This window comes from Parasteatoda tepidariorum, chromosome 5 (assembly GCF_982258835.1).
Source record: "Parasteatoda tepidariorum strain Cologne lab strain chromosome 5, Ptep-v5.0, whole genome shotgun sequence".
NCBI lineage: Eukaryota > Metazoa > Arthropoda > Arachnida > Araneae > Theridiidae > Parasteatoda > Parasteatoda tepidariorum.
Window position 1 is genome coordinate 70,898,902 of NC_141759.1, and position 18,877 is coordinate 70,917,778.

The 18,877-nt window shown below is 26.6% G+C and overlaps 1 protein-coding gene across 3 annotated transcripts in view; it reads left to right on the top strand.

Annotated features, from left to right (window-relative positions):
• Window positions 1-18,877, top strand: part of LOC107442312 (serine-protein kinase ATM) — a 108,279-nt gene that overhangs the window by 67,889 nt on the left and 21,513 nt on the right. For all 3 annotated transcript variants that reach the window (XM_043051168.3, XM_043051170.3, XM_043051169.3), the window contains exons 33-45: window positions 207-304; window positions 806-969; window positions 1,764-1,908; window positions 4,428-4,613; window positions 5,953-6,112; window positions 9,381-9,468; window positions 12,211-12,345; window positions 13,275-13,563; window positions 14,322-14,464; window positions 15,875-15,970; window positions 16,053-16,172; window positions 17,040-17,268; window positions 17,569-17,727. In XM_043051168.3, coding sequence (XP_042907102.2) covers window positions 207-304; window positions 806-969; window positions 1,764-1,908; window positions 4,428-4,613; window positions 5,953-6,112; window positions 9,381-9,468; window positions 12,211-12,345; window positions 13,275-13,563; window positions 14,322-14,464; window positions 15,875-15,970; window positions 16,053-16,172; window positions 17,040-17,268; window positions 17,569-17,727 — 2,012 coding nt within the window. The remainder of the gene's footprint in view (window positions 1-206; window positions 305-805; window positions 970-1,763; window positions 1,909-4,427; window positions 4,614-5,952; window positions 6,113-9,380; window positions 9,469-12,210; window positions 12,346-13,274; window positions 13,564-14,321; window positions 14,465-15,874; window positions 15,971-16,052; window positions 16,173-17,039; window positions 17,269-17,568; window positions 17,728-18,877) is intronic.

Below are 18,877 nucleotides of genomic sequence, written 5' to 3' on the forward strand. Positions count from 1 at the left end.
CAGGTTTTATTATTATGATTAAAACTTTTTGCGAAGAGAAGAGTACTGAATTTTTAAAATAAACTTGAATAAATTCTTGAACTTTGCCCCTATGAAACTCTTAGTTTTCTGTAAAGGTGTCCCTAAAAACTTTTTATATAATAAACTGTGTATTATTCACTTTTATAATTTTCACTTATATTTTTGTAATCTTTCAAATTTTACAGAAAAGATTTTATTCTCTGAAAATGTGAAAGTTTGTATTCTACATCAGTTAGTTTGCCAACTGACGTCTCTTTGTGCATCTGATGACGCATCACAAAAGGTAATTGTCATCAACTTTTATTTCCCTACATTGCTTTTAAGTTAAATTTTATTGAGGTTATTTAATTTAGTAATTTAAAAAATTTACTTTTATAATTTTATTATTAAATGGTCTTAATGTCAAATGTTTTTTTTTTTTTTTTTGCCTTATTATGTCATTTGGCTAATAATAGAAAATTTTTCATAAAAAATTTATTATGACATCTTTCCTACTAAATCTAGTGAGTTATCCTTTTTCTTAGCAAAAATTATGTTTGATAATCAAAGATTTTGTAAGCCAAAGCATTTGATATCTAAAATTTGGATAATGATGAGGTCAATTAAAATTTGTTTTTAAATTTTGATTCTCCTCTGTTTATCTGAACTTGGGTTTATAGCATAAACTATTATTTTACCTTTTTTTTTCCAATTTTAAACAAAGTATTAAAAGTATGGAATTTATTTATTTTTAAGAATTGCTTAACTAGGTTCTATTTTTTGGACTTATATTTGAATTTTTTAGGTTCAAAAGGCAGCTAGTAATTGTCTTGGGGCTATAGGACCTGTAGCATTTTCATCTGTGGTTTTGCAACCATCTTCAAATGTGAATAGTAATGGGTTAAATACTATTCAGCAGAGCTATCTATCTGTCATTAATATTCTTATTGAATATTTGTTCCATAAAAGGTAGTTTTCTGGGTTTTTCTTTTCATGCTTGTATAATTAATGTCTGAAATTTATTAAGTTTAATTAAGTTATTTTTATCATAATTCCAATTATTATTCTCTTTATGATATTTTTTATTAAATAATTTAGGGAACTAATAATTTAAGGGGCAAGCTAAGTTTAAATTTTTATACTTATTTAAATGCATTTTTGACTGTGGATAATATAGCTGTATTTGAGTGCTAGAACCTAGCAGAAATGTAAAATCAGTCTTCTCTTGTGTGGGAAAAACTACACAAATATTTACATAAAACTGTTATCTTTTTGAATTTTATTTGGTTCTTGCAATCAATTTGTAAAACTAGTCTTGTCTTGTTACAAAACATTTAATTTTATTACTTGCTAAAGGTGGATTTGTATCAGTGTTTTTCATATTTTGTACTTGGAATTTCAAATCAGTTCTATTTGGGGCTGGCTTGATTTCTAAGCCAGTTCCTTTTTGATCAATTTTATGCAAATTTTTACAATATTCTATTTAAATTTTTGTGGCAGCTAGATAAATTATCGGAAAATAAGGCAGTTAAATTTTTTTTATTTAGTATTACATTTATTTCATTATTTAATTAGAATTATATGAATTTGTGTTATTATATCCTGTTTGTATCTGAGCACTTAATATATTTTTGTTATTTAATTAAAGGAAAAAATTTTTGTAAACAAAATATTTGAAGTTTTGAATGTAATTTAATATAATCGCTGTTTTATTTTCAGACCAAAATTTAATCGAATAAAATTGTTTTTAATTTTTATTGTAGAATTGATGTTAAGAAAACAGCATCTGAAGTACTTAAGAATCTATTGGGAACGAAAAATGGCTATTCATTTTTTGTAGAGTATAAAAAACACCACTCCACCAATAACATTCTAAATTATGCATCTCCATTTGTATATTCGCAGAATGTGAGCATATTTTATAATCCATTTTATTGTTATATTGAAATTTCTATTTCAATTAAGTTCTGCAATACTTATTGCAAATTTTCTTTTTTGTTATGTTCTGTATAATATTTATCTCAAATCTCATTCTGTCTATAATCTTAATATATTTCATACTCAGTCTTCATTATTTTATAAGAATTTATAAAGTTCGTATCTTTATTGAAACTGGGAATAAAGAACAAGATGGTAGAGTGAAATCCTGGTACAGAAAAACCACTTTACTTTCTTAGGTTTTTTTTTGGATTATCCACGATTTTTTTTATCCTTTGTCACTCAATTCTATGAATAATTGAGGCTGTATTGTACAGTGAACCTCTCGGGAGTGACCACTCTCTGTTCTGCAGTAAAATGGTAGCCAATGGAGAAGTTCGTTCTTTGGGGTTACTTCCATTGACTTCAAAGGGTTATCGAAGGTACATAATTTTCCACAAATGATTTTCACTTAAGTCAGCCTTGTTTTTTTCGTGCGGAAATGCCACTTATGTTGGCGTCATGAAAACTAGATTCCTGAATAAATTAAGCTTTAAAAAAAAAAATCCCTATTGATATAATTATGTGTAAAAACAAATTTACCTATAATGAAAGAGGGAACTATTTTAAATAAACAATTATGTTCTTTGTTTAAGTTTGCATTTAATTTTATATCATAAAAATTAGTTAGCTTTAAAGCTGTTTGTTTGAAATGTTTAATTTTTTCTAATTTAACTTTCAACTCTCAAAATATATCATCGTTTATAGTGCACTCTGACTGCAACAGGAAGTTATAGATCTTTTTCAGAGATCGTCAAATAGAGCTCTCTAAATAAGAGCATCATGCAAATATTTTGATTATATTTTTATCTACTTATTTGTTTTGTTTACATTTATGCTTTGATATTTCCTGTTTCCATAATTAAAATTTTTCTTATTTGGTGTGAAAGGATTTCCTGGTCTCTGGGAGAGGTTTAGCTGGTCTCTCCTGCAGCACTGAGTCCATGGAAAAAATCCGTTTTTCCCAAAAGTGTTTGTAAACAGAGGAGGTTGTTCATAGAGGTGGTCTTTTCTTTAGGTTTCACTGTATGTTAAAAAAGTTTTTTGAGCAATGTCAACTTATTAAAACCTAAATTTAACATTCTAATATATTATTTTTTAATATCACATTATAGAATAGATTTATAAGCATAAATAAATTTTGATGCTTACACCTGTCAAGTACTCTAACTGCATTAATATTAATGTGCAGTTATTTTCTTTTTGTTAGGGAAAAAAGGCCATAAAATCTCAATTTGAAATTTATGAATTTTAATTATTTTGTAGATTCTCATAAAGTATAAAATTTTGAATAAATAAACTTTTTTTTCATAGCAAAATTCCAAATTGTATATAGTGATTTTATAAATTAGTACTGTTTGGTGTTTCATACAAAAAATTCTTTGTAAAACTATAAAAAAAATTGAAATTTCTTTTTTGCAATTTCAGTCAATAAAAAGTTTGTTGTTTGATTAAACATTTATAATTGCTGTTTCTTTTTACTCGAAGTTTTACTTTTCATATTTTAAATAAATGTAGGATGCATTTTTTGCTAATTTTTAGGCAGCACTAAAGTAATTGGAAATTTTTAATCTATCGTATACCAACTTTGAAACTTGCCTTATTTTTGAATTAAAATAACTTTTTGTTTTTAAAATACAACTAGAATATTGATCATTAAGAAATTTTTAACTCAGAAAACAACATTGATTCGGATTCAATCAGAGCTCATATTAAAAATGAGTGAAATACGTACAGTTGTATAAATTATTCATTGATAAAGGTAATTTATGACAATATGTGATCTATAGAATGTGTGTTCTTTATTTTTTTAAAAAGTTGTTTTTATAATAAATTTAAGAAAAATATTAATTTTCAATTATAATTGCCAATAAATGTTGTTAGGCTGCTGTACCCCAGTGGTTAGAAAACCGGACTCTAATCTGGAGTGACCGGAGTTCGATCTTTGCCTCCGTGAAGACCGACTGAATACATGCCATATATGTACCCGTAAATTCTGTGAAATCGAAAGTCCTGCAATCAATCGCTGAGCACTACCATGGGTACAGGGATCTGGAGAAAGTTTCCTTCCCCTTTAGATTTATATCAAAATTGAGTAAATGGCCTCACAAATTGTGACGGAGTGTCCTCAGAGATGTTTCCCAGACTGTTGTCAATACCCCATTGTGCAGCTTTAGTGTGATGTAAATAAACTGCCTACTTACCTATCAAATAAAAGTGTTTTATAATAAAAATTTTATGTATGATAGTAAAGCTTAACTGTAAAATAAGTAATAAAATTTATGTCACCAGTTATAAAAATAAGGAAAATTCAATAAACTAAGTCTGGAAATTCAGGGTAAAGTCTAAGAATTTTTTTCTGAATGTTTGTGGTCACCCTGCATTAATATTACTATTTTAACTGTGTTGTACTTATGATTTATATTTTATTGCTTTTTTTTCTGTTATAGGCAAAAAATTTAAAATCAACTTCTCAGTTTGTTACCAATCTGGAAATAATTAATAATTTGGCTTTATGGATTCCTTTAGAAATGGATCATTCTGAGTGGATTACTACAATAGTTTGTTCTATTTTAGAAAGTGGACTGACTAAAAACAATTTCTATGAATGCCTCGTTCCTATGTGTAGAATCATGGTATGTACATTTTTAAAATATTAGATATCATAAATTTTAGAATTAGTTTTAAGCCAATAAGATTTTGTTTATGTTCATTTTTTCCCTTTTGTATAAAGATTGATTTCATTGAAATAATGTAAATAAATTTTTAAATAGATATTTTTGTCAAATTTAAAATGAAATTGAATGTTTAAGATCTCTAAACCTTTGTACTTTAATTTATCAAAGATTTGTAAATTCTAGCATGAACATTAATTTAAAAAAATTATAAAATATTATTAAAAATAGATAAATTTTACTAGACATTTAAATTGTAATAATAATGTACTGCACACTTAAATTTGTGAAAAAAAATTTGTAAGTCGGAGCTTTAATTGTTATGGCATAAATCAATTGCTACTTATGTCCATTTTTAAAGTGGTGCTTCAAAATATTTTGTTACCTTAGAGAGGAAAAACAAAGCTTAAACTTTAAAAAAATTATTTTAAATTTTTTTTATGAGATTGAGATCTTTTTTTAATGTTATAAAATAAACATTTCTAATCATTTGCTATGATATTAAACCTTACACATTGCTTGAAAGCTTTTATTTTTCTAAAAATAACTGGCAACAAGGAAAGAAGACTTTAGGAAGAAGAATGGCCTAATATGTATTGATACCATTGGCCATTAGAGTCCCTTTCTTAAATTCTGCATGCTGGAACTATAAGATTTTTTTTAAATGAATATTTTATACTCATTTTCATCTTCAAACAGATACTTTAAATTTTTCTTCTGAGCTGCAAATTATTATGGAAATGGCAGTCAAAAATAAGTGTTTCCTGTGGCAAAAAGGTGATCTTATGAGCATTAATACTATTAATGTTTAAAAACCCTTTTTAATTAAATTGCCTAACAGAATTTTTTATTTTTTGAAATCATTATTTTCTACTTGTGTCTATCTTTAAAAGGGTGCCTTAAAGTTTGTTTCTAAATTTATATTTTTCAAGAAATAGTTTTCAAAAATATGTCTTTACTTTGTTAAAAAACAGTGGCCTAAAATGTATTAATACTATAAACACTTAAATGCATATTTATCTATTTTTTTCACATCCTTTACTTTATTGTAATGAATATTTCCTACTCATATCCATCCTTGAAGTGGTAACTTACACTTTGCTTCTAAGGTGTAATTTTTTTTAAAAGTTGCCTGATATTTATTAATATTGTTGACATTTTGGTGCTTTAAAAAAACAAAAAATTATGACAACACATTATTTTTATGAAAGAATAACATATATTTTTTCTTCTTTTGAATAGTTCATCATTTAAACTGTTTCAACTTTAATGCATTAATATGTGTGATAAACATTTTCAGCCCAACTTCTGTGATGAAATTCTTCCACACATAATCTATGCCATAGTCTCACTTGGAGATGAGCCTACTCAAGTTATGATTTCCAATGGAATCAATGCCTTTTTTTCAAACTTTTCATCATGGTTCCAAGGCACATCTTTTAAAAATGGAATTTCTCCATGTATGTTCTCTAAATTTTATTCCATTTTAATGTGATTAAATATTTTCTTAATATTTTAAATATTTTTTTAATATTTTAAATATTTTTTTAATATTTTAATTATTTTTTTAATATTTTAAATATTTTTTTAATATTTTAAATATTTTTTAATATTTGTTTAAATTTGTGTCCTAGTTAGCTGTAATTAGAATTTGATCTACCAACAAATGTATAGGTTAAATTATTAATGTATGATTGTATAGGCTACCAACGTTTCATGGTTTGAATTTGCATCATTTTTACTGTAAAATGTTGACAAAAAGGGAAAAAAATGTAGCTAAATTGAGTGTTACACAAAAGAACCATACCTTTTCATTAAGGAGTAATATTTTGAACATTGATATACCCTTTCCTGTTCATGAATTTTTCTGCTTTGAGAATGAGAATTGGCTGGTGGGATAAGGCAATTTAGCAATGTTGGACTTTTTATCTTAATATGTTTAACATTTATGCCAACTAGTTCATGATTAGCTGTGCCTTGAAGAAGAAATGTAAATTTTCATGTAAATTTCTTTAGACGAATGTGTATAAACAACTGCATGTTGTGTACTTGAAAAATCAATAAAACTTTCACAATTTTTAATTCTAATAAACCCACTTCTTGCGGTAAATTTTGGTCATTTCTTTAGGATTCAGTTTTTAGAATTCTATCCATTATACCTTTTTCAATTTACCAATTTAAATTTTTTTTAAAATCAATGTATTTATAGCTTCTATATTTTAAATTCAAATTATTCTTTCAATTATTTTAATGCAGTGAATTATTTTGTAAATTTTTTCTTTACATTTGTGTTTTATCGGTAATTAGAAAATGATTCTCCTCTTTTACACTTTGACTTTTTCTTATATATTGAAGGGTTTAGTATTTGTATCAAAAAAGGGGAAAAAAGAAAAACGAATTAGCTATTGAAAGCATAAGAAAACTTTAGCTACTATTATATATACAAATGTGGTAGAATATTAATATTATGGAGTCTAAATACTAATATGCTGTTTAAAATAATGATTTAAGTTTGCTAACATGCTTATTATTATTGTTCTACAATTAATCAATTTTTATACTCCAACATGCCATAAATAATTAGTTTGTTAACATGCAATATTATTATTCTTGTTCTCCAATTATTCAATTTTTTATACTCCAATATGCAATAAATAATTAGTTTGCTTATCAGTAAACAGGGATGAGATTTTTCCCCTTTATAGCGGATTTCCGCTTTTTTTCACTTTTATTTCTTGAATTTCAGCTTTTTTTTTTTAATCAAAAATTCAGATTTTCTAAAAATTTCACTGTTTTTTTATAAGTATTCCGCTTTTTCAGAAAATTCCCCGATTTTCAAAGAGAAACAGAAAATTCAAACTACATAGCTGCCAATCCTTTCTTATTTTTACTTATTTTAGCTATTTTCTCCCCTTTTACACGCAGCAGATAAGATTTTCTGAATTTTTACCCCCCCCCCTCTCCAGATAGATCTGATTTTCGTAGTTCAAAGGTCTCTGCTTCTGACAATCCTTTTAGAGGTCCCAAGCCTGGAATCTGCTAATATCTCGATTCTTATTCACACAATTTTAATATCAAACATAGCTTTTCATATTTGCGTGTTGCGGTTTTTATTCACGCGATTTGAATATTGTACGTTGCGATTCTTATTTACGATATTTAAAAATCCGATATTGGGATTCATATTTACACAGTTTTAAAAACCTATGTAGCGATTCGTATTCACACAAGTTTGAAATTCAATGTCTTGATTTGCTCATGCAGTTTATAATATCAAACATTGATTTTCGTATTTATATGTGATTTTAAAATTAGGCATTGGGATTCGCATTCACTCGTTCTAAAAATTATGCATCATAATTCTTATTTATGCATTCTAAAAATTATGAATCGTGATTTGTATTTACGCGTTTTAAAAATTCTATATCCCAGTTTGTATTTTCTCATTTTCAAAATCGTATATCTAGTTTCATATTCATGTGATTTCAAAATTCTTAATTGTTATTCATATTCACGCAATTTTGAGATAAACTATCGCGATTCTTGTGAGAAGTAAATTTTTTTTAAAAATTAGTTACTATAAAGGTGACTGTTTTTCTAACGACGATTATTAGTATATGTAAGTGTTACAACATCAGAGAAACTGGAAGGGAATATATTTAAAACTTACATTCTGTGCTTGCAAAGAAGAAAAAATAGGATTTGTCACAAGATGTTTGAAGATGGACAAACTACTAAATATAGCAAACATAAAAGATATAGCAAACAAAAGCAATCACTTAAGAAAGGATTTAATTAAATATTATTATTTTTTTTCCCGGAAAAAGAGTTAATTAACTCATCATCAAAATTTTATTTATAATTGCTGTTATTTATGCTATAAAATGCAAAATTCTTATCAAATAAAAAAACAATTATCTAAACAGTTGCTGATTGTCATGTAATTTTTCAAACTAAAGTAGCAATTTTTGTATGTTAAGGAGTTACAATATATTTCTACTTCACTGTTATTGATATGTTTCAGAGGGCTCTAGTTAGATTAGACCATAATATGAACATAATGATTCGGTCCATTGTTAAAGTTTTTTTTTTCCAATATAATTTAAAAAGTAATATTACTGATATATTTGCTATAAATCACGTAACAGTATTTATTAAAAGAAATGAAATATTAATGTGTATTCTCAGTAGTTTTAATTTGCTAAACCAGGTAGTTTTTCAAGTAATAATTGTCTCTTATCTGAACTGAGGAAAAATATAATTTCCAGCTTTATTTTTTCAATAGGTAATTTTTATTTTTACTAAATGTTAAGTATCAATGTAATCATTTATATAATAATAGATTAGACCACAATTGTATGTCAACACATTATTTATTACCTTAAACTGTCTGTAATTTATTATTAAAGGGTTGCGCTTGCTTAAAATTTACTATCAGGGAAATTCAGCTTTTTTGGCTAATCTCATCCCTGAGTAAAGCAATCAGGACAGAATATGGTTTCCTACCCTTAGAAGATCTAGAAGGTTAGGTAAAGAAACATATCTAACTATTTTATTACAAACTCTAAATCTTTATATAAAACTTTAAATAATCATAAAGGTTTTTACAATTATTTTTAGAAACTATTATGTGCATTTTATAAAACATACTTAACATAGTGTATATTAACATACTTGAACATATAAATTAAGAATGTAAAATTCTATAACTTTTATTCTGTTTTATAGCACCAGCTGCAGATGTTAAATTTTCTAAGCAATCAGTGCGGACAATGTTGTCTGTACTACATTATCTGTGGTTGAACCCAAAACAACGGTGAGTATTACAGGCTATTGTTTATTAATGCTTAGGCAATTGTTTATTTTCGAAAATTTTTATCTACCTTTTGATGAATAAAATTGAACAGGAAAGTTCATTTGCACTTGTAATACTGCTTACTTATTATTATTTTGACAATAAACTATACGTTTAAAGCTATTTTGTATGCTGTAGACAATAGACAATATTTTTGAAGTTCATATTGTTAATTTCTAACAGAAACAACACTATGTTGACTACATTATGAAAACAACACTATGTAACAGAAAACAAAACTAAGGAGCATGTTACTATTGTAATATGCTCCACATAATTAAAATTTTTTATTGCAACGCCCCCCGTGGCAGAATAGCAGCGACACGGCGACATTGTCGCAGAACCTTACTGAGTTCTTGCAGAAAAACTTTTCTTTGGAAAAATAAAAAATTTCAGTTTTCTTTTCTACAAAAATTTACACATATTTGAATCATGCATTTAGATAATCACTTTTTGACAAGCTCAATGTACGCCGATAGTATCGTAAATCGATGTAATTTTTCGATTGTATTTTCGGCAGTTATTGATATTGATTTTCACGTTTATTTTTAATATCCCGATATATTTCAAACAATATGGAAAATTCAAATCGTGCATTTGAGTACTTTTTAAGGCTATAATTCTATCGAATTTCTGACTGTTATTGCTATTGATTTCTCCATAGTTTTTAAATCAGATATTATTTATACGATATTATTTGTTACAACAACCTAGTCTTGAAACGAAACACGTGTTTTAGGAGTCCGATTCACGCGATTTCGGCATCGATCTTTTTTACATTTATTATGGATTTCATGATTTTTTAATTGCTTTTTTTATTGTGATGATTATTTACAAAATTGAATAAATTGGAAAAGTTCACAAATAATTTGTGCATTTTTCTCCCAACAAAATGTAACAATATTATCTATAATATTAGAATAAAAAATTATTACTTATTCAATTTAAAAAAATTTTATATAGTCTTTTTTGTAAACAGAGCGTATTTGCTACTTTCAATTAGTAACATACATTTTTGTTATAATTAAAAGTATTTTGCAGAAAGGTATTTATGCTAGAGAGATTAGATTAGTCACAGATAGCTCGAAAAAATTTTGCTACTGGGGCAATGCCTATTGCCTATTAAACTCAGATTTGAACTGAGAATGTTCTATTTAATGATAGGTGATTTTGTGAACCGGAATGTCTAAACTTAGGAAACATTTTCTTAGTATAAATATAAAATCTACATTTAACATTTAAATTCATGAGCTAAATTTTTTATTTCAGAGGAGGGTTTAAAAATACTACCATGTTTGTCAGATTATCAAAAAAATTTGAGATGGTTTGAAAGTTAATAAGTTTTTATTGCTTTCAATATTTCCTTTTCTTTGCTGTAAAATTCATTTTAAAATCTAGCGCTTTTCTGTAATTGAGGATAGATTTACCTTACTGAATGAGTGATGATTATTGACATGATTAATAAGCATTCTATTGCCTTTTTAATGTATCAATAGTTTTCATTTAGATTCCTTTACACTCTTGGTTTCATAATTTTTTAACTCTCGCCCTTTAATTTACTTAAAAAATGTATTCTGCACCTGTAATTTTGTTCTTTTTGTTTGTAGAAAGCACAATGATATTTGTTATTTATATATTTCAAAACATGAATTAATAGAAAGAAAAAACATTGTCTGATTATTTCAATTATGTGGCCTGTAAAAATTTGATTTTAATAAACGATTATGATTCTATAAAATGAAAGGTTTAATTGTTATAATTATGTTTTTTCAGATTTGATTTTAAAAGGCGGCTGTTTTTGTAATCCAGTGATATTATTAGTGACGGCTCTGAAATAATCTATAAAACCTAATTGGATTAATTTATTCTTTCTTATTGCTGAATCGTTATTCACCTCTAATTTAAATTAACCAAAAAAATGTGTATGATGAAGTTTTTATATATGGAAAGAGTTTCAAAAGCTCATTTGGTTTCAACACTAGACAGTGGAGCTATCCCCAGCTTATATACAAAATAAAAAAATAAGTCATATAGTTTGTTTGGACTGTTATGAATAACAGCACTCGAATAATTTTTACTATTTAAAAATTGAAACGATTTTGAATGCCATCCACTTGCTCTGAGTTACAAAAATCACCCATTGTTTAATTTTTCTTAAAAAATTTCAATCAATTTCATTAATGCAATTTCAATAAATTTCGATTAATGCAGAAAGAAAAAGGATTTTTTGTATAAAAATTTGTACTACTATTTTTTTTTTTTTTTTTTTTTTTGGTAATTGAGAGCATAACAGTTCTTGAATGTTTTAAATTAGACGATTGCATGAATTTTTTACAGAAACAATGTATAAATTACTACTGAAATAGGCAAATTCACTTTCCCTTTCTTTAAGCTCTTTAAATATGTATTTTATGTGTTTATTCTTGTATTACTTTTATTTGCAAGTTTCATTTATTTGCTTGGAATAAAAATAAGAAAAATTTTAAATAGGCTGTATTTGAATGATTTATTTTGATAATTATCATTATTGAGTTAAGCTTTCTGTATGATCCAGCAATGATTATTTGAACAGTTATGTACTAATTGTTTTATTGTTTTCATTATAATAAGATTATTAATGGTGCAATTCAATGCGAAATGAAGCTTTTCCAGATTAAACTAATATTTAAAAATGTTTAAACGTATGTATGAATTTTTTTTTAGATCCAACTCAGAGCGTAATGTAATGAAGGATCTTTGGATAGAAATTAGCTTCTTAGAAGTGGCTCAAGCAGCTCAATATTGTTCAGCATATTTCACAGCAATACTTTATACTGAACTTTGGTGCAACTCAATGAGGTTCTTATCTTTTTATTTCTATACGCTGGAAAAATAAAATGCCCAATTTTAACTTGATTTCTTCCTCTTTTTTTGAAGTTAATTCTCTCCTTTCACATCTTGTTTTGATATTTATTTTTGTAAAACATATTTTGTTGTGTTTTACAAAAATAACATAAATTTGTCATTTTTAGTTTGTAGTTTTTTGGATACATGATTTATCATATATTTATAAACTGTATACTTATTGCTTCAAAATTACAAACTTTGTGACAAACAACTTTGCTTCAAAAAAAGCAAACTTTTAAAATTGTTACTATTTATTGCTTAAACTTATTGTTTGTTATGAAGGTTAATTTAAAAAATCAATGCTTTTAATATTTTTATTTGAAAAGGCTTTTCTTTTTTGTATAACATGTTTACAACGTTTAAAACTCAAAGCTTTTTAAAGATATATCTCGTTAGGTATCTGAGTTTTTTAATCATATTTTTCTTCAGCAATTATTTTGTCTTTAATTAAATTTTTGTAAGATAAGTATTCATTAAGTAATATACAATAATAGAATTTTATTGATTTTTCGTAGTTACTTATTGACTATTTTATTGCTTATTGATTATTTAGTTATCATTTTATAACTTTATGGTTTCTGACGTTTCTCTAACCTGAATTTATTTTCTGACAATTAAGATAGATCAAAAATAAAAGTGTAGTAAAAAAATTTAACAGTTACCACAACACTGTCCTGCACAGAATGATGTAAGGGAGCTTTCTGTTTTATGAACTCCAGACGTAAACCTGCTCATAAAATTAAGTTTCAGACTCCTTTGATGATTAGTGTAATTTCTTTATGAATACTAGATACCTGAATAATTTCTCATATTGATCATAACTAGGATTACTGTGTTATTTACAGTTTTTAAAAATCAATTTATTTTTCTCTTTATTCTAGGGAGAAAAATAGAAATTCTGAATCAGTTGACCACTCAGATTCGTCAGGAAGTTTAGAATTTTCCCCATTGTCTTACATTGGGTCTCAAGGGAAAGATAAAGCTCATCTAATCTATGATATATTGCTTGACACATATTCAAATATTGGAGATTCTGATGCCATTAGTGGTTGTGAAGTTGTTGCACATGATAGCCAAGCTATTTTGAAGCATAGTTATTTCGTAGAGAAAAATTTTGATGGACTGCTGAAAATTAGTGATATGAACTGTGCAAATTTAGAAGTTCTTCAGGTATGATATCTTTCACTTAGTTTTTTTTTCTTTTTTCAAAGCCTCCCTGGAGAATGACCTTTTGTCATACAGGCATCTGAAGGGCCGGTTTGTTGGCCACTCTAACAGAGGCTCCATATTAGGTGGGCGAACGTTGTTCCTACAGTTAGGACAGATAGTACAGAGAAAGAAAGAACATCCATGCCTTGCCCAGGATTTGAACTCTGAACCTTTCTGATGCAAGGCCAGTTCCCTGACTTACACAGGACGGTCGGCTCTTTCACTTAGTGAATTTTTGAATAATTTGGTACAATAAAATATAGGTTCTCAAATGGTGTTTCACAGTGAATTTATTACAGGTTTTAAAGGATAAGATTTTTTTTAAAAAAATCAATAATGATTTTTAAATCAATAATATTATTTAGGTCCTATCAGTAATCTATTATTTATTTAGTAATTCGAATTATTTTATAAAATTATTTTACTGCAATATTGTAAAAATAGAGCAAAATAATAGATAGAGATATAGCTATACATTTTTCCTAATAATAAAATTAAATGGAGATTTATATTCTGTGTTGTTGTGTTATAAAATCTTCCGTTGTATGTTTATGAGCTTTAATAGCGTATTATTTATTTTTGTGATAAATTCATAATGAATGTTCCAATGAAATTCCAAAGAAACTTCATATAATATTTTCTGAAAATTGCCTTTAAAAAAATTATTTTTTCTAACTGTTGTAAGTATAAATTTTTTGCTTTATAAAATTTATTTTTAGGCTTTGCAAAAAAGTCATTTGAATTCAGTTCTTCAGAATTGTATCCATTCTCTAAATTCAGAAGAAATTCCAGCTCAAGTAGTTGAATATCAAAGTGAAGCAGCATGGAGGATGGGGCAATGGAATTCACCAATTATTGAAAGGTAACTTGATTATGTATTTATACTGTACAATTTATATTAATGTTATAATCATTATATAATTATGCTGTACAACATGAACATTGTACTATAGATGAAAAATCTATACAGTTGAACTCACCATTAAAGAGCCATGAAAATTTGTTTAACATTTTGAAGACAACTGAATGTTAGTGATGAGCCATAAATCCAGCAAACCTTTGAACTTTTTTCAAGAGCAGGGCTACAAAGGACGATGTTTTTTGCACCATTAATTTTATGAAGAGCAATAGCACAACAAAAATATAATAGCTAGACTTGAGAGAAAAATACTGCAAAGCATTTTTGGTGGAATAAGTAAAAACGGTACCTGGTTTAGAAGATCAAACACTTTACAAAGCATGTAAAGAACCTGATGTCATTAAAGTAATCAAAATTCAAAGGATTAAATGAGCAGGCCACATTATGAGAATGGAGGATAGCAGGACAACCAAAAAAGTTTTCAGTGCCAGGCCAACAGGTACAAGAAAAAGAGGACGACCAAGCCTAAGATTTTTAGACTGCCTTGAAAAAGACCTACAGGTTTTAAAGATAATAAACTGGAGAATCTTGGCTAAGGGAAGAATGTCTTGGCATAGGCTTGTTGAGAAGGCCAAGGCCCATCCTGGGCTGTCATGCCAATGAGAAGAAGAAGAATAACAACAAAGAGACATTAAGACTGTTCAAAGCAAATTAACTAACTTCCTTTGTATTGTACAGAAATATTAAACAAATAAAGTAAGTGCTATATTTATAATTTAGTAACTTTGAATGAACCTTTAGGATTTTTTCATGAACCCGTTTCTTACAAACACTTGATTTTAATGAGATAATATTGCAATCCTTTTTTGCTTTGGTTGTTAGCAAATTTGACTGTTGGTAAATTTTTTAACTGAAAATGACGAATTTGTAAGTAGCTTTTTTATATCATGCACTAACCATTTACTCCAAAACCAACATTTTGGCTTGGCCACTTACTCTATTTTCGCAGCATGCAATAACAACTTAACAGGCAATTGAAAGACACTTTCATTGACAATGAAAACCATGACTAATTTTGCAATTATCACACTTCTATCTTTTCAAGGTTCTAGGTACCTTTGAAACCCAGAAATTCGAAAATTCACGAAAGCTAGGCGAGTTTTCTTCAAAAATGGTGCATGATGTGTTATTTTAATTTCGATAAATGTTTTTGTTTTTGTCAAATGTTGACTTTTAAATGTTGTTAATGTTAAAAGTGTTGTTAAATATGTTTTGTTTAAGCAGGATCATAAAGTTTCCTTTAAAGGAATAAAAACTGTTTGAATTTATTGTTTAGTGTCATTATAGTATTTTTGTTATCACAATTCTGTTTAATATTTATTAAAATATAATAATACAATTTTTTATTTTCAGTTCTTCACATGGTTTTCAAGAATATTTTTATAAAAGTCAACAGAATCTTGTTGTAGATAATATTAGTATGTTTGAGAACTTTATGGATTTAGCATTGTAAGTTTTGATTTTTTAGTTAATCACATACATTTTTATTCAATTAAAACTATAGCTTAGTTATTATTATTTTATTTTGCAGACAAACACAATTTGATTGCTTGAAACATACAAGTTTGGAAGCCACAAGAAATATTTTACCAGTCCTTAGCCATGTTCAGATGGTCTCTGTTTTAGAAGATTTTTCCAAAGCTCAATCAAAGTATGAATTGTTTTATTCTTTAATTAGTTCCATATTCAATTATAAAGATTTAATAAATTTCTATTATTCTTTCATATTAGCGACAGTTAATTTACTGTATAAATTTCAGAATTTGGGGAAAATTTTACTATGTATATTCGTTGAATTTGTATTCATTTAAGGTAGTATTTAATAGGAATTCATTTATTATATATTTCACGAAATTTCTTTTCACGAAAATTGAGAATGACTTAATTTGAAATTTATATGACTTTCCCCCCCTTTCTATTAAGTAAAATCTACTGAGTAAAATTATGATGAATTTGCCCACCCACTAAATACGAGAGTAACAAATGTTTTAACAGTTCAAAACTTTTCTTTGCCCAAAATTATTTACTGCAAAATTTAAGCTTTTATCAGTGTAATAATTATATCAGTGTAATTTATAAAAAATTTCTTATTTATCGAATTTTTTAATTGAATTGAAAACGTGAGCAAATTTTTTTCATGCCATAGCTTATTTTAATTTATTTAACTAATAGATAATTAAAGTAGTATTTAATAAGGATTCATTTTTTTTATATTTCACGAAATTTATGTCATGAAAACTGAAAATGACTTAAATCGAAATTTTTATGAATTCTCCCCCCCCTTCCATTAAGCTTTAAGTCACTGAGTAAAATTCCGAGGAATTTTCCACCTTCTGAATAAGAGAGTAACAAATGTTATTCCTGTTGTTACAAGTAACATAAAAATAAACCTTTGTTATACAGCAAAACCTCCAGCTAAAAAGGTGAAAAATTTCTCTTCTGATTCTTGAAAGATTAACTAAAATAATTTTATGTCAAATGAAAACATACTTCTCAATTATATATTTTTTCTTTTTAGTGTTGACTCTTTGAAGAACCTTCTTAAAATTTGGTCTTTACAAGATAGCATGCCATATGATTATTTTGAATTTGTGGAACCTGTTTCCTGGTTGAAATGCATACTTTTGAAACACCTTGTGGATGTAAACTTAGATAAACAGTTGCAAGGTCGAAATATTATAATATCGGAACTCAAGTCTCTTTTAGATGGTTATGTAGTCAGAGCTCGTGAAGAACGTCATCTCGAAGTATGTTTAAATTACATGCTCTTGAAAATTTAAATTTTGATTTTGAATTCTTAAAGTGTTATTTTTATTAAGTATTTAATAAGAAAATTATTATTTACTATTCATAAATCTAATAATTTTATCATAATTTTATTAATCATAAATCTTGAAGTAAAATAGTAGTTTTTTAAAGCTTTAGAATATTATTGAGTCTTTTACTATGTCTTTGATGTCTTTTACTATGTCTTAAATGATCTTATATTTTTCGTTTTAAATTGCTATTCCATAGTCAAAGTTTCAATATTTCACTTTGTCTTGCAGGTTGCTGCAAAAGCTATCAATATGCTTAGATGTCTTCCTGGATCAGACGAGGAAGAAATTTTGCAGTGGCAGGTAGAAGATGCAAAAACTGTTTGGACTAAAAAAGAATATAGTATTGCCAACAAAATTTTAAAATCTTCATTGAAATATATGGAAAAGGTATTTTATTAATGATTTAATTTCTAAAAAATTAAATTTATTGAAAAAAATTCAAATTTTTAATTTTTATTTTTATTTTTATAAATTATGTTTTTTCTAGTTATTAAACTTTTAACAGTTAAAAATTTTTCTTTACCCAAAATTATTTATTGCTAAGTTTAAGCTTATATCAGTGTATCTTATTATTTTTTTAATAAATGTCTTATTTATCAAATTTTTAATTGTAGTTAAAAACTTGAGCAAATTTTTTTTATTCCATAGCTTATTTTTATTTATTTAACTAATTGATTTTGTAAATTTTTATTTCATTTTACTCATTAAATTTTCTTTTACTTTCGATATTTTAAGGTTGTTTATGGGCTGTGAGGGCTCAAATGGTTAAAGGCATTGAATTGTCATTATCTTGGAGCTTACCCATCATTTGATCAATGGGTACCAGCTTGTCTGGTACCCATTGATCAAATGATAGGGTAAGCTCCAAGATTGTTTAGCTGGAAAGTAAAGGCATTCTGTGTGTAATGTTGCCATTAGTTACGAAATTGTGATGGCTTAACCTTAATGAGTCTCCTGGCCCAAAATGTGCTGTGTCCTGAATGGTGTTTTACTAATATGATTCTTTTGCTTGACTTCTTTGCCATAAACTGTATTGACTTGCTAGTCTTTTTAAATTCAATCATTGATTTGAAACATTAATTTTTTCTCAAACATTTCATCTTAGATTAATATGGCTTCCATGATCTTGTAGTGTTCTGATGCCCTGTGCTTTAAAATGTCTTTTTTTAAATAGAAAAACCTTATTTTCCATTAATAAGCAAATTTTTAAGGCAACAAAACTAAAAAGCAAAATAATTAAATATTTTTTGATCATGAATGTTTATTATGATTTTATTTAATTTACATTTGTATTGAGTCAAGGCTCAATTTTCACCTAGTCTTTATTTTGTTTAAAATACCTACCTTGAAAACTATTCTACATAATTTTATAACAGTTCCTGCTTATATTTGTTTATAACCAGAGATGCAAAATTGTTTTACTGCTTTTTGGAAATAACTAGGGTAAAATTATTGTATCAAATTTTTGATCAGATTAAATATCATCATACCTTTAATTATTTTTTAAAAATCTTTTAAATTTGTCTTAATGTCTTTG